Consider the following 14488-nt stretch of genomic DNA (forward strand, 5'->3'; position numbering starts at 1 on the left):
AGAATAAGCATATCTTTTAAATGGATTTTCTTTTAGGCTGAATACTTTTATGAGTTCCTGTCTTTGCGTTCATTGGATAAAGGCATAATGGCTGACCCAACTGTAAACATCCCTCTGCTTGGAACAGTACCTCACAAAGCATCAGGTTTGTGGCATTTACATACAGTTAATAAGGTGTATGTTTTGAAACACACACTGGATTGGATCATCAAATGGGGAAAAAAAGCCTTCTGTGCAAGAGAAGAAGGCTGCACAGAGCTGCCTTCTGTCGAAAGACCTAGTGGAAGGGAATCAGTGGAACCAGCTAAGTGTTCCAATAAAACAATCACTTCTACAGCTAATAGTTAAGATATTTCTACAAAGTGCACCGACACATCCCAAGAAAGGTTTGCCATAATGACAAATATTTATACTGTAGAAATAATGTATGATCAGCTTACTGTATCTCCACCTTTAAAATATCTACTGAATAGCCTCTTTTATATATTTTCTCTATACAAGCCAACCTTGTTAATCTTGCTAATGGATGCAGTCTAACAGGAGGCAGTCCAAAATGCAGTGCGTAAAATGCACATATATAAAATATGGTTCCCATTCAGAATGCTCACAAAGCAACATCTATATAGCTTTCGCCAAATAGTTGATGGATATAGCTGTACAGTGAGCAAAAACATTGCTACGGTGTTTTACATCCACTTTAATACTGCAATTGACTGGAAATGTGAGGATTCACCAACATTAGAGCCCAAGGACAGTATGTGGCAGAGGCCTCATAAGACAGTAACGGCATTAGCACCCTTGTCTTGAAAACTGCCCCAGATTTTTTTTGTTTAGGGTTGTGGTGCTGTAAAAATTGGTATATAAAATAAATCTTGTTCAACTGTTTTGGTATGCATGTAGTACTGAAGATGTGGTTGTTTTAAAGTCCTTTAGCTTAGTTTATGAGCATTCTAGTACATCTTTTATTTTGTGAAATGGTCTTCAATTTGATCTGTCTTAAATTTTATATCAATTTTTGTGGTTGCTTTAAATAAAACCAGTAAACCAATCTGCATCTGACTAAAGACACAAGAATTATACAGTATAATCCGCCACCTCCCTCTGCATCTCCCAATTACTGCATTTAGGTTTATGTAGCAGTGATTAGACCAAAAACCTCTTCTGGCTTTACTGGACTATTCAACTAATTTTAGGTTTTGATATAGCTAAACATCTGTGCATGCATCCTTCCACTTATACTATCACAGGTAAGGACAGATGTATTTAGCTTTAAAGGAAGCATACTTACCATTACAACATATGAACAGGCTTCTTCCCAGAGTCAGGGATAGTCTGGTCCAGTTTGTCACAAAAACCAGATTCACATAGGACTGATTAGCTGTTCTTGTGTCAGCACAAAACCACCTTTTCCCTTTTCGACCAGGGTGCGCAGAGCTGATTGCCCAATCCTTATGTCAATCACAAAGCCAACTTTTCCCCCACTCTGATCAGAATTTACAGGGGTTTTCTTTAACATAATGGATGGATGGATAAACAAATGTTTCATTGGGTGAACATGCCTGGCTCTTGAAGGAAAAAATGGTCCATCCTTCTGAAGCATGAGCCCTTCAGGAAGAGGTAATCTGGAGTAGATCTACAGGGATACGTGAGGGTGAAACAAAACAAAGGCAGGCAAACATTGTATGGAAAGGGCAAGTAGAGTGGTTGTCCAGGAAAGCCTTTGCTGAGCTTGTGAACTTGGAAATTAAATTTGAAAGAGATGCAATGACACTTAGAGGGAGTAAAGGCTTTTCCAGGCCAAAGCAGCAGCATGACAGAGACCTCAAAGATGAGAAGAATGGAGATAAATGACATCAATACATAGCAGCTTTCTGTGGAGTGAGACAGCAAGACAAGGCTCCGCATCAATTCCAGCCTTGATATTCTGAGGAACCCCAGTCTCCATTCCTTGCTTGCTCCATATTTTTTGTTAACATTAAGTAAATTCATTCAACAATCACAACATTTAGAGGCAAAACTACAGTCCGGGAAAGCAAAGTGCCTAAGGTGGCAGATTGTAAACTTTCACAGAACCCCTGGGAGATGCTCACAGAAATCAAACGATCCACTGAAGCTTGCTTGAAAACCTCTGGTCTAATCAAAGGATGACAGAAATTGGATGTGACTTTTACGAAGTGGCAGATCTTGGAGGTGCTGAACAGGAACAAACTCTGGGAACCTTTGTGGGAAAGGAATGAAACATGGAAATTGAATATGATTTAAAAGATCTGTGAAAGATGGAATAAAACCATATACTCAAAAAAGAGTGCTGACTGGAGAGATAAGGAGGGCTTTTTTTCTTACTTGCTTTAAAGGGCACATGCCTTGGTATCAGCAGCTTTTATAAAATAGAAAAGAGGGGGGGGGAATTATTGTAGACAAGAATAGGGTTGGATGCCAAGCAGAGGGGAAGGAAACAGTGAGAAGACTGAAAAGCTAGGCATAGGTGACAAAAAAAGACATGGGAGATAATAGAGCCCAGAGAATGGATTGAGAGACTATATGAAAGGTGGCTGCAATCAGACATCACAATAAACCAACGTTTGATTAAACGTCGGTTTATTGTGGTGTATGAATGCAGGCTGCCCAATAAACTAGCTTAGTAGTAGGTGCTAAACGAGAATTCTAAACTACAGTTCATACCTGGCTTGTTACTCTTATTAGCATTGTGGGTTTTTTGTGAATTTTTTTGAATTCACAAAACCCATTTTGCTCAGTAGCACTGCCATTCCCAGCCACTTGGTTGCAGAGTCCACTGCATAAAGCTGCAGAAAAAACTCCAGCTACTGTTAACTATCACTAGCATTTTCCAACACCCTCCCTTTCTCTGCCTTCTATGTCTGCTCCTTCTCTATTTGCCAAACAGGACTGTATTGCTTCAGCTTCTCCCAAGAGAATTTTGAAAGGCAGAAGGACAGTCTCACTTTATCATATGTTTTATTCAGTTTGCCAGTATACACAATAGATTCTACACAATCAAAAGCCATTCTCAAACCACCTTTCTCCCTGTAAAGGAAGTTTTCCCTCCACTTTACTGAGTGATGTGGCCTTGATCATGTGTTTGTCCCCCATCTTCTGAGAGAAAATAAAGATATAGAATGTGACAAAATGGCAAGAGAGAAAGGAGATGAGTAGTTCAAAAAAATCGGTGTTGTTTCAAAGACTAAAACTTTTGCAGAATGCAGTGGAATGGTTAAACAGGAAGACAAAGGGAGAAGGTGGCTAATGAGCTTGGCTTGCCTTCCTGTTCCACTCCATTTATTGCAGCCAACCAAAGGACTGCATACTCAGAGCGGAACCACAAGTGACGCCTGACACAGGTTGGACACTTGTCAGCTTCCCTCCAGTTTTGATGGGGAATGTAGGCAGCTTGGCGGAATGTTGGACAAGTGACAGTTGAAAAGTCCATTGGACAGCAGTTGGAGAGCCAAGCTGCAAGACTAGGATGCCTACATTTCCCATCAAATCTTGAGGGAAGCTGACAAGTGTCCAACCTGTGTCAGGCGTCACTTGTGGTTCCGCTCTAAGTGAAGCTTTGCCAGCAGGCAGGCAATGCAAGGCAGCTCAGGATAGCATCCTGGAATTCTGCTTAGAGGCAGGAAAGAAGAGACAGACTACAGACCACGTGGGGTTTAGAAAGAAGCAGTAGTCTATTGCATACTTGTGGTAGAGTAACCAGGGTTTGCACAATGAACTGTGATTGAAACAAACCATGGTTTATCATGATGTGTGAATATGAAGGACATGGGGAATAAGAAGGCAAGACAAGAAGAGAGAATGGTTGTTTGTTAAGGATGAGACCAGAATTGAAGAAGAACTTAAACTGAAGACCAATAGACATGGGGAAAGGAAATTGCTGTTTCATTTCATTAAAGCAGACTCTAGAATGGAGAACCAAATCCTGTAAATCAAATCATAATGACACTTTCCCACAAAAAAGTTTGTGTTTCTTTTCATTTTGTTTCTTATATCATAGTGGCAGCTGCAGCAGGCAGGCACAGGATCTGCACAGTAGCTTTTCCTTCATGGCATTTACCAATCAGATCTCAAGTGGAGAAAGCTTTTACATTATTAATTAACTCTGTTGACAGGAAGGGGGAATGTGTGAAATGAACATGAGTACATTATTTCCCCGGCACTACTTGGGCAATGGCATTATATCCCTGCCAATCAGGTCCTCTCATGGGGAGGCCCCTTCCTGCCTATCAGTTCTGGAAATGTTTGGAAGGGGGTATGTGCAGACTTCAATCATTGGTTGCAATTCTAAAGACACTTCCCAGGAAATAAGCACTACTAAATAACATGGGACTTACATCTGAGTAGTCCTGTTTAGGATTGCCCCCCCCCCCCGCCCGCAAGCCATTTGCCTACTCTGTCCTTTCAAAAATAATCCTGCCTGCCCACAGCAAAAGGGAAACTCATGGGAAAAACACGTCTGCTTAGGTGCATAGGGGAGATTCAGACAATCTGCCTGCCTGCACTTGGATGATGGAGATTGATAGTAATTAATGCAAGAACACCCCCTCATTGTGGAAACAAAACTGCAAAGCACAAGGAAACATGGCATCAACAGGATATAAAATTGGCACTCTAAAAACGAAAAAGAACATAAAGCAGGATTGTTTTTGATGCCAGCACTGCCCTGCTATCTCTTAGCAGCCAGTTTCCCATCATAGTGTGCACCCACCAACACTCGCTTTCTTCAGGGTCTGTTGTTGTGTGTGTGTGTGTCTCGTGTAACTGAGGAAAAACTCAGTGGATCAATGGCTTAGAGGGAGCGCTGTGCTGTGCGATTTTGTTGCTATTAAGTGCAAAAACAGCTGCCTCAAAGAGCCTGGAAGTCCTCATTGCACATAATGGGGCCAAAACTCATGATAAGCAAAACCAAAACAGATTAGACCCACGTTGGCAATGCCCCACCTGGAAAAAAACCAATAATGGTGCATAGTTCCTTTAAAACTGAAATGGAAAGTTTTTGAATGCACACCCTAATATATATAGCTCACAGATCCCACAGACAAACAGAGAACAAGAGACACAGTAGATACACAAACAAGAACGAATACTAACCTAAGCATTGTAGTGATCCAACACTACTACTCAGGGCCAAACTACAAGTGACGCCTGACACTAGTTGGACACTTGTCAGCTTCCCTCAAGTTTTGATGGGAAATGTAGGCATCCTGGTCTTGCAGCTTGGCTCTCCGACTGCTGTCCAATGGACTGTTCAACTGTCACTTGTCCAACATTCCGCCAAGCTGCCTACATTTCCCATCAAAACTTGAGGGAAGCTGACAAGTGTTCAACTAGTGTCAGGCATCACTTGTAGTTTGGCCTGCAGACACTGCTCACAAGTGTCTGAGAGGCTGTAAAAGATCTGCTTGTGTGAAACGGCTTGCACCCATGGATCCCCTTCCCTTCTTTTGTATGGGGTAGATACCTGCTAGCACTCAAATTTATTTGCCTTCCCTTGCTGTCAGCAGTCTGAGGCACTGGTGACATGTGTGTGTGCAGTAGGTGCTACACACTGCCCTCCCCCTGCCTGCTAGCCCTCCAGGTCAGATAGATTATTTGGTATATTTGTGAATTAACAGGATCCTGAGTAAAAACTTTTTGACCACAGTCTGAGATCTTTAGAAGTGGGAAAAGATCTTTATTTAGTAACATACACCTCTATTTTCTAGTAGCACAAGAGTATAGGAAACTAGTATCAAAACTTTAGCAAAAGGGTTAATAAAAAGAAACAAAACCAAGAAGCTATGTAGGTTGTACAAGTCACTGGTTTCACCTCAACGTATCCTTCAGAGCAGGGCTTTTTTTCAGCCGGAACACAGTGGAACGGAGTTCCGGCACCTCTTGAAAATGGTCACATGGCGGGTGGCCCCGCCCCCTGATCTCCAGACAGAGGGGAGTTTAGACTCCCCGCTGCACGGAGGGCAATCTAAACTCCCCTCTGTCAGGAGATCAGGGGGCGGGGCCACTCGCCATATGACCATTTTCACCGAGGGCGATTTAAACTTTAAAAAACTCCCCCCTTGTTCCAGCTGACCCAAAGTGACGTCATTGTGCAGTCCTGGGAGCGTGTGTGCACTTTGCGCGCATGCATGTGATACCACCTCCCGCCAGGAGTTGCCCCTTGTCCTGGCAACCCACTGAGTTCCACTACCTCTTTTGCCAGAAAAAAATCCCTGCTTCAGAGGAATGAACACAAGCAAAGCTGGAACTCTGAAACAGAGGTTGGTCAAGGCAGCCTTTACTCTATTTCTCTCCATTTCCCAGTTCTTGGCTTACCTGTTTTCACACAGCGCACACAATGAACTTTTTCTTTCCCAACTGGGAGAGTTCCTCTCTGACCTCTCCAGAAATGGAGGTTTACTCAACACACTTCCCTCCATTCCCTTTACCCAATCATACTGGAGCACATCTTTGATGTTTATGGCTCTAACTCAAGTTATCCCAACAGCGATCTATCTTCCCTCTTCCTGGCAGGTGAGCAAATAGTTATTGATTCCCTGCCCATCTGTCTCTATAAAGAACAACCAGTTTCACTCAGCCTGAATCCCAAGGATTTAATTGCTTGGTTCCCAAGCTAGAGTGTTTTTTCTGAGGCCAGGGGCCTCTTGGGTGTTAGTCAAGACATCCTGCATTTCCTTATCACAATCATTATTGCACAGAAAACTGTTTGTTTCTGTGTAGTGCTAGCACCACATGGAGGACACATAACATGGCTTTCACACATTACACCTATCACCTGGAATTGTTAGCTGAGTCTGCATGGGTCACTTTTGCCAGTTCAGTTCCCATACTGCAGCATGTTTTTCATGACTGCATCAGATTTGCTGCCATTTGCTGCCTCTGGCCACTCTACAGCTCTCCCCCCCCCCCCCCCCCGCTAACCTGGGAGCACTTATACCCAAACTTTAAAAAAAAAAAACTACTTTGCAGTAGGCTGTTTCCCCGTGTGTACTCTTTATTCCATTTTAGTGTTCCACCCTATTCTCCCCTCTCCCACCCCTTGCCAGCCCACTGCATTGTGATTGGCTACTCTCATCTAGCCAGCCACTCCTCCTGCCCTCCTTTCCATTCTTCCTCACTCCCCTCTTTTCTCTTTCTTTTTTTTAAATTAAGTCCAGCACAGGATCTATGAATCACTGGTTTGAAAGCACCAGGGGAATTTCCCTTTTTATTCTTTTCGCTTTGGCATGGGTGAGAATATTGTATACAGGGCTAAATATCTGGGCATTGAAAATAAAAAATTTTATAGCGAGTTTTAGAGAGGAGCAAATGGCCACATACAATCCAATTCAATGCCTTTCAGCTTGACTTCAGGGAAAGTGAGGAGTTATGTCCCCAGTGCAGAAGGGGGCATAACTCCTTCAACAGTATTCCATTTGGTGACTATAGCATATAGACATATTTAGAAACCTTAATTTCATGTCTCAATCACTAGAAATAGCCGACTAGAAACAGCCAACTTGTGCAGACTGCATCAGTGAAAATGTTCTGCGAAGTATAATTGAACAGGAAAATCATGCAATGTGCACGTGAAAGGATCAGTTTTTGTGCACAATATGTCTGCCTCCTCAGGTATATCCCACATCCCCTCAGACTCAAGGCAGCTAGCAAAGGAAGAAGCATGAGGATACAAGAACGAGCATTTTGAAGCTTGCTTCAGTGTCAGTAAATGACCATTTGAGAGGGCTGAAGTCTAGTAGTCCATTTCAACCAGCTTAATGCTCTGCTCTTGTTAGGAAGAGAGAGCTTCTTGTTTCATACAGGAGTTCTGCGAACTATCGTTTTGGGAGGTCTGAATGGAATGAAAGTAAACTTGTTGTAATTGTAGTTCTGGTGACTGAGTTCCAAGACAGCCAGGAAGATCAGGAGTGTATTTCCATGTGGCAGGCATGTGCAGATATACAAATATACCAACAGTCTGCAGTGTAGAATAAGTTCACGCTAAATTAATACATATGGCATGCAGTAGTCATCAGTAAAATGGTCTGAAATGTGTGTGTGTGTGTGTCAAAATGACATATTAGTAATTTAATACTCAACAGAATTGGTTAGCCCAAATGCAGCTAAATGAATAACAGTGTTTTGACAGGCTTTTTCTGTCAATGGGAACGAAGGCAGGGCTAAAGACAGATGCTTTTAAAAGAATTTAAAGGCAAGAATTGTATATAGAATTGTATAGGAGCTTTGGCCATGAGGAGCTATGGACTGTGTCAATCTAAGACAAGGAAATTATGATATCAAATTGATGAAAATTCATTTATAATGTAGAACGTTTACATTTTGTATAATGTATATTTGATTGTATGTTGTTTGTTAAGACAGTGAGAAACCCAAAAAATAGATTCACACCACATTAGGAGAGTATTTTGCAGTAAAATCTCAAATGTGCTGGAAGGGAGGGGGAACTAAGTAGCAGATGTAGTTTTAAAAGCATCAATGAGAAGCCAGCCATGAAGAAAGCAGATAATTGTCACTATTAATCTTAAGCAGTCTTCAGATGAAACAACCACAGAACAGCATTCCAGTGCTGTAGGGTTACCGGGCCTTTCTCCTCATTAAAATACTCCAGATTTACTGCCTTTCATTGACTCTTTGTAGTTTAAAAAAATGTATTGGAAGCAGCCGTCTCCATCTATCCATTGTATTTGGAACCCTTGACAAAACGTGTTAGTGCTGTGTCTTTCTGGAGTCCCCCCCCCCCCCACACACAGACACACGCTGTTTCTCATCTTAACAGCCCTTCGGGATCAGACTAAAGACAGGCACATCTCATCTGACATTGCGCTTCCCAGGGTGGTCAGCTCACTATCCTGGGACATCTACAAACTGGGCATGATGATTAGCTCTCCTCACTGTTGTGCCCAGCAACTGGTATTCAGTGGCATGCTGTTTGTGAACTCAGAAGATCCATTTAGCCATTGTAGCTAAGCTATTAGTAATTGATGTTCCCATACATTTTGTTACCTTATTAGAGAAGCAAAAGGAATGTTGCTACAAGCAGTTAACCAAGTTGGTTTTTACTAAAAACTTTGGGATGGAACAGTAACTTCCCTTCTTGCTGGTACTTGTTCCCCCCAAAATTGACTTTTCTCTTTAAAGTAAACTTACAATTGTGTTGAAGTATGTATAACAAAAAGAGCATATTTTCCATATATAACAAGTCAATCTGATAATTTATGTAAAGGATTGATTGTAGGTTACACCTCTGGCCCATTCTCCATCTGCAACTCAACCCCCCAAATCAGTATTATGCTTTTGTGGCAGCTAAGATGAAGATGGCTCTCAGATGAAAGACTAAGAACATTCCCTCAATATTTATTTATTTTCTTACAGAGTTCATATATGTTTTTTAGTCTGCCTTTCTCACTGAGACTCAAGGTAGATTAAACGTTGTGAATTAGTACACCAAGGTCACTGAGCAAGCTTCCGTGGCAGAGCAGGGATTTGAACCGGGGTTTCCCAGATCTTAGTCAGACACTCTTACCAGTACATCATACTGGCTCCCTCTAGCAAGCAAGGCATAAGTATGATGGTATAATGTGCTGGCTGGCCTGCTTACTCTCCCACTGAGGCAAATTTTCCCTCCAAAACCGACAAGGTTGTTTGATGGGGCTGTGAAGCCTCTGGGAGTGTGTATCTGGGTGTAACATAGAATTCCTTTCGTCCCACACTTAAAAACGTATATATATCTGGCTTATATACCAGCCCAAAATTAAGTAGGAGAAAAGAGGAAGTCCACGTCTTCTTTAAAATGAAATGGCACTAGAGGCTAAGTAAAGTTCAAAAAGTTAACAGCAGGTTTATTCAACAGGCAGGAGTGGTATGTAGGTAGGCAGGGAAAGGAAAGTTGCGGTTTATTTTGTTTGTTGAACAGAATACCTCACAAGCATTAGGCACATTAGTCTTCTAAAAGCTTAGTTTCAGTAGTTACAGATCTTAGAAGTGAGAGATTAGTTTCAGACTTAAGTTACTTAAACAAGGTTCCTTCATTGATTTCACTTTACAGCTTAGGTGTTCTGACTTCAACACAGCACTCTTTTCCTTTTACTCCAGATCGAGGGTACAGAGCCAACCCCCCTCCCCTTTCCAGACACTGGGCAGGAATTATTCTTCCACTAAAGACATACCTTGATCTCTTGGCTGAAGGAGAGTCTCCTTTTACTACCCACTTTCTTTGCCAACCACACACTCCCAGTTCTATCTTAACTAAGTAAAATTAGTGCTGGCTTACCCACTTTAGTTCGTCAACTAAAAACTTTTCATAAACCTTAAGCTGTTTCAATTAGGGCAAACTTTTCCCTTCCTTTTTCCTCACACAGAGGATTCTCAGTCTGACCCTCCCTGGTCAGATTCCAAGCTTTGACTCTCCCCTGACAATCCTGTCAGCTTCAATGTATTACCTTCTCACTGGCCAGTCACAGAGAGAGGGGGAACAGCGTGTCCTCCCTTCAGGCAGTTGTTTTAGCCCTTTACCTTCCACTCTCTGGATACATAATTTGATAATGCTTGCAAATAAAACTCATTCTGTCGCAGATGGCAACAACTTTCCCTCCTCCCACAGCATCTAAATTAGCCTGGATGGATGACAGGTCTGTCCATAGCTATTAGAACATCCAGAGGTTGTATGATGCTTGATACAAAGGCACTAGAGACATGCAAAGGAAGAGCAGTGGCCTGCAAACCTTGCTTGTGCACTTCCTGCCTAAACACTGTTGCAAATGGAATAGATATGGCTCATATCTGTTCTTGTGATGGATGCCAGTAGAACATGTTCACTGAAATGAATAAGATAGCAATGCATTCGGAGTGTGAACAAGGTTCGCCATAGAATTTGATTGTCTTTTTCTCTACACAGTAATTCTTTTCTCTATATGTATGTATATGTATCAAGTCACAACTGACTTCTTGTGGCCCCCAGTAAATGGCTTTCAGGACAAGTGAGAAGCAGAGGTGGTTTGCCATTGCCTTTCTCTGCAGAGTTGTCCTTGGTGATCCACCATTCAACCCTGCTTAGCTTCTTAGATCTGACAAGATTGGGCTATACTATACTGCCTTCCCTCCTGATTGTTTTTTCTAGTAGAACAGAAATTGCATCTCTTGTCATTAATAAGTTTATATTTGACTTCAATAACATTACTCCCCCAACCCTTTAGTTGTTCAAGTTGGATTTCCTTGCCTTGGGAAACAAGATGGAGTGGCAGCATTTGAAGTTACAGTGATCATAATGAACTCAGAAGGCAACATCATACTTCAGACACCACAAAATGCCATCTTCTTTAAAACATGTCAGCAAGGTAAATGGAAGTGAAATATTTGTTTTTCTTGTCATATTTGAGGAGGATAGACAGATTATTACCTATTCAGATGCAAGACACAGGAAAAGGCAAGAAACTGTGTAATTGAATGTAGCATTGGTATCATCCAAAGTATGACTATCATAAATCATTACCAGACTTAATTCCCAAATTGGCTAAGATATAATGAGCCTTTAGAAGATTTTTAAGAAGAGAATTCATCTTCAGGCTGGGTACTACCCTGGATTTCTATAGATTTCTGCCGTGGGTCTCAATTGATAGATTTTCATGCTGTCTAACTTATTTCTGTGCTCTTTGGTTCAAATCCAAGTTAGTTAAAACTAACTTCAGTGCACTACCCTGGATTTGTTTAAACTAAGTCCCATTGAAAACAGTGTCTTTATTACCTTTTTCCATTGGCTTTAGTCAGGACCAGCATTAGCTGGATCAGAGGCAATAAGTGTTGGAAAGCTATGGTTTAAGTATTTTAACACTAAAAAACAGAATAGTCTTACGGATGTTTTCCTGAGCATCTCAGTCAACATGCACTACCCCATCAATTATATGTATGCTGGAGTTTGCGCCAAATATTTTTCACTGTTATATTATCATTGGAATCTGATGTTGCTCAAAGACATGTAACAAAATTGTTCACAACACATGCAGTTATTTCAATCTGTATTATTTTGTTTCAAGCTGAATGTCCTGGTGGATGCAGAAATGGAGGTTTTTGCAATGAAAGGCATGTATGTGAGTGTCCAGATGGATTTTATGGGCCTCATTGTGAAAAAGGTAATCAAAATGACTTCTTCAATAATTTTTTGTACTTCAGTCTTCAATAATTTTCTTCAATAGCTTTATGCAATTTTATTTATATTGCAAGGACAGCCAAGCCATCTCAGCCTTTCAAAATATTGTTTTGTGGAAATTTTAAGATGTGTCTAGGTTGCTTTCAAAAATTAAAACTACAGACATAAGAAAAAGATTTTATGAGTTGTGGCTTCAAAGAAAGCATAGATTGTTTACAGAAAAGATAGCATTGTCTCCAGCAAAGGATTTAAAAAATGAAATCTAGTTGACAAACAATTGAACAAGAGACCATTTGGCAAAACATTAAGCAGAATGCTGTTGCTAATGAACACCAGCTATAAGACAAAATATCACTCTGCTATTTTTGTTACAGATAGTATTTTGATCAGAAAGGTGAATCTGTGTCTGTGCAGATGCCTCTAACAATGTGTACAGGAGATAACAAATGATATTGTAAATATTATTATTTATTTTACAAAATTTATATCCCATCTTTCTGCCCTCACAACAGCTATCAAGGCAGCTAACAAACTAAAACATACACAATAAAATCACATTTTAAAACCATTAAAACCAACAAAAAACAACATTAAAACAATTAAAACCTGGGCTAAAATACATACAAAACATAAAAATAATTTAAAACATTGGGCAAGAAGACGACAACGTAAGGGGACAGATGAAATTCTATGCAGAGAGAGATCCAGAGTTTTGGTGGCACAACCCAGAAGGCCCTCTCTCAGTTTGCTACCACCTAATCTCAGAAGGTGGGGGCACCCAAAGCAGGGCCTTCCAAAGATGACCATAATGGTCTGGTAGGTTCATGCCCGATGTTAACCAGGAACAGTCAGGAACAGAACATGTTGACTCAGATGCACATGCACACTCATCATGAACACTGAGGGCCAAGCTACAAGTGACGAATGACACTTGAACGGCAAGTGGATTGAGTGGAGGGCAAGTGAACAGGGAGAAATACACTTGCCGTTCAAGTGTTATTCGTCACTTGTAGCTTGGCCCTAAGATACAATACAGTGCATATGTTGGAGGCTTTTACAAAATAAGTGAATACAAATGGACAAGAGCCTTCATATATTTACACTTTTGGTGTAAATATATTTACTTTTGGTGTAAATACAGGAACAGGGGAGTGGATCAGTGGTAGAGCATCTGATTTGCATGCAAAAGGTTCCAAGTTCAGCCCCTGGAATCTCCAGTTAAATGGATCATATAGAAGGCAATGTGAAATACTTCTGTCAGGGACCCCAGAGAGCCACTGCTTATCAGAGTCTACAATATTGACCTTAATATCAATTTATTTGGATACAGAATCAGCTCAGAGAGTAAAAGAAGAATAGAATTTAAAAAAATAAAAAATAAGAATAGGGAAGGCACATGCAGTGTGATGAGCACAGAACTGTGGGCGCAGGTTGTAGGGGGGCAGAGAGATGATACCTTCCTCCAACAACGAAGTAAGCTATTGAAGCTCAATGAGCAACAGTTACAGGTGAGTGCAACCCTGCTTTCATCTTTGTGGCTTCTGAGCAGTCCCTCATTGGGAGAGTAGTAAGCTCACCTACTGAAGGAGGCAGGTGTGAAGTTTTCAAAGTAAGAAGCCTTGGAGGGCCGCCTTCCCAACAGATGCTTAGCATCTCATTGAAATTCACCCAGAAGTGATTATAAAGAAACAAGGAGCCCTCTACAAGTGTCCCTGCCAAAGTGCATGCAGGAATGTGGCAAGAAAAAACAGTACTCTTGTAGAGAGCCATGATAGGTAAAGGGCATTGGACAGCCATGCTGCACTCAAGGCAATGTGTGACAGCTTCTGCCAACCCACAAAGGCAGGGTTTAGGAGGATACTGGCAGATCGCTCTTGGAGCCTGAAACTAATTATAGCATTGTGAGACATAATAACTGAAAGCCAACCCCGGGTTTCACAACTTTGTGAAACTTTATGTATGGGGGAACATAGGTTAGAACCCACAATGTCCTCATTCCACAGGTGGGAGTGCTGCACCCTAAAAATGAAGCACCAGGGATGTGTAAAAAGTTAACAAGCAGTTATACGCCTATTTGAGTATAACCGCTTGTCTTTGGAATTTCGGTAAGGCCGAAGAAAGTTTAGCGTGTTTGAGTCTCAGCCATTGGCCAAAATATAGGCCGTCGTCACACAGGCTTTTATTTAGCGCTAAAATGGCGCTATTTCCCGGCAAACACCCACCTTATTCCAGCACTGTAGCGATTTTCTCTCTTCTGCTTTGTGCTTGATAGTCGTGCTATTTTGTGCCTCAGTGTGAATGCCTCACATCGATGTATTTCGCCTCGCAACG

The 14488-nt window shown here is 41.4% G+C and overlaps 1 protein-coding gene across 1 annotated transcript in view; it reads left to right on the forward strand.

The window, feature by feature from the left end:
• The window catches only part of WIF1 (WNT inhibitory factor 1), a 51806-nt gene that overhangs the window by 23786 nt on the left and 13532 nt on the right, over positions 1-14488 (forward strand). Inside the window, exons 3-5 of the mRNA XM_054988938.1 lie at positions 37-145; positions 11208-11348; positions 12045-12140. Coding sequence (XP_054844913.1) covers positions 37-145; positions 11208-11348; positions 12045-12140 — 346 coding nt within the window. The remainder of the gene's footprint in view (positions 1-36; positions 146-11207; positions 11349-12044; positions 12141-14488) is intronic.

This window comes from Eublepharis macularius, chromosome 9, assembly GCF_028583425.1.
Source record: "Eublepharis macularius isolate TG4126 chromosome 9, MPM_Emac_v1.0, whole genome shotgun sequence".
In the NCBI taxonomy this organism is placed as follows: Eukaryota; Metazoa; Chordata; class Lepidosauria; order Squamata; family Eublepharidae; genus Eublepharis; species Eublepharis macularius.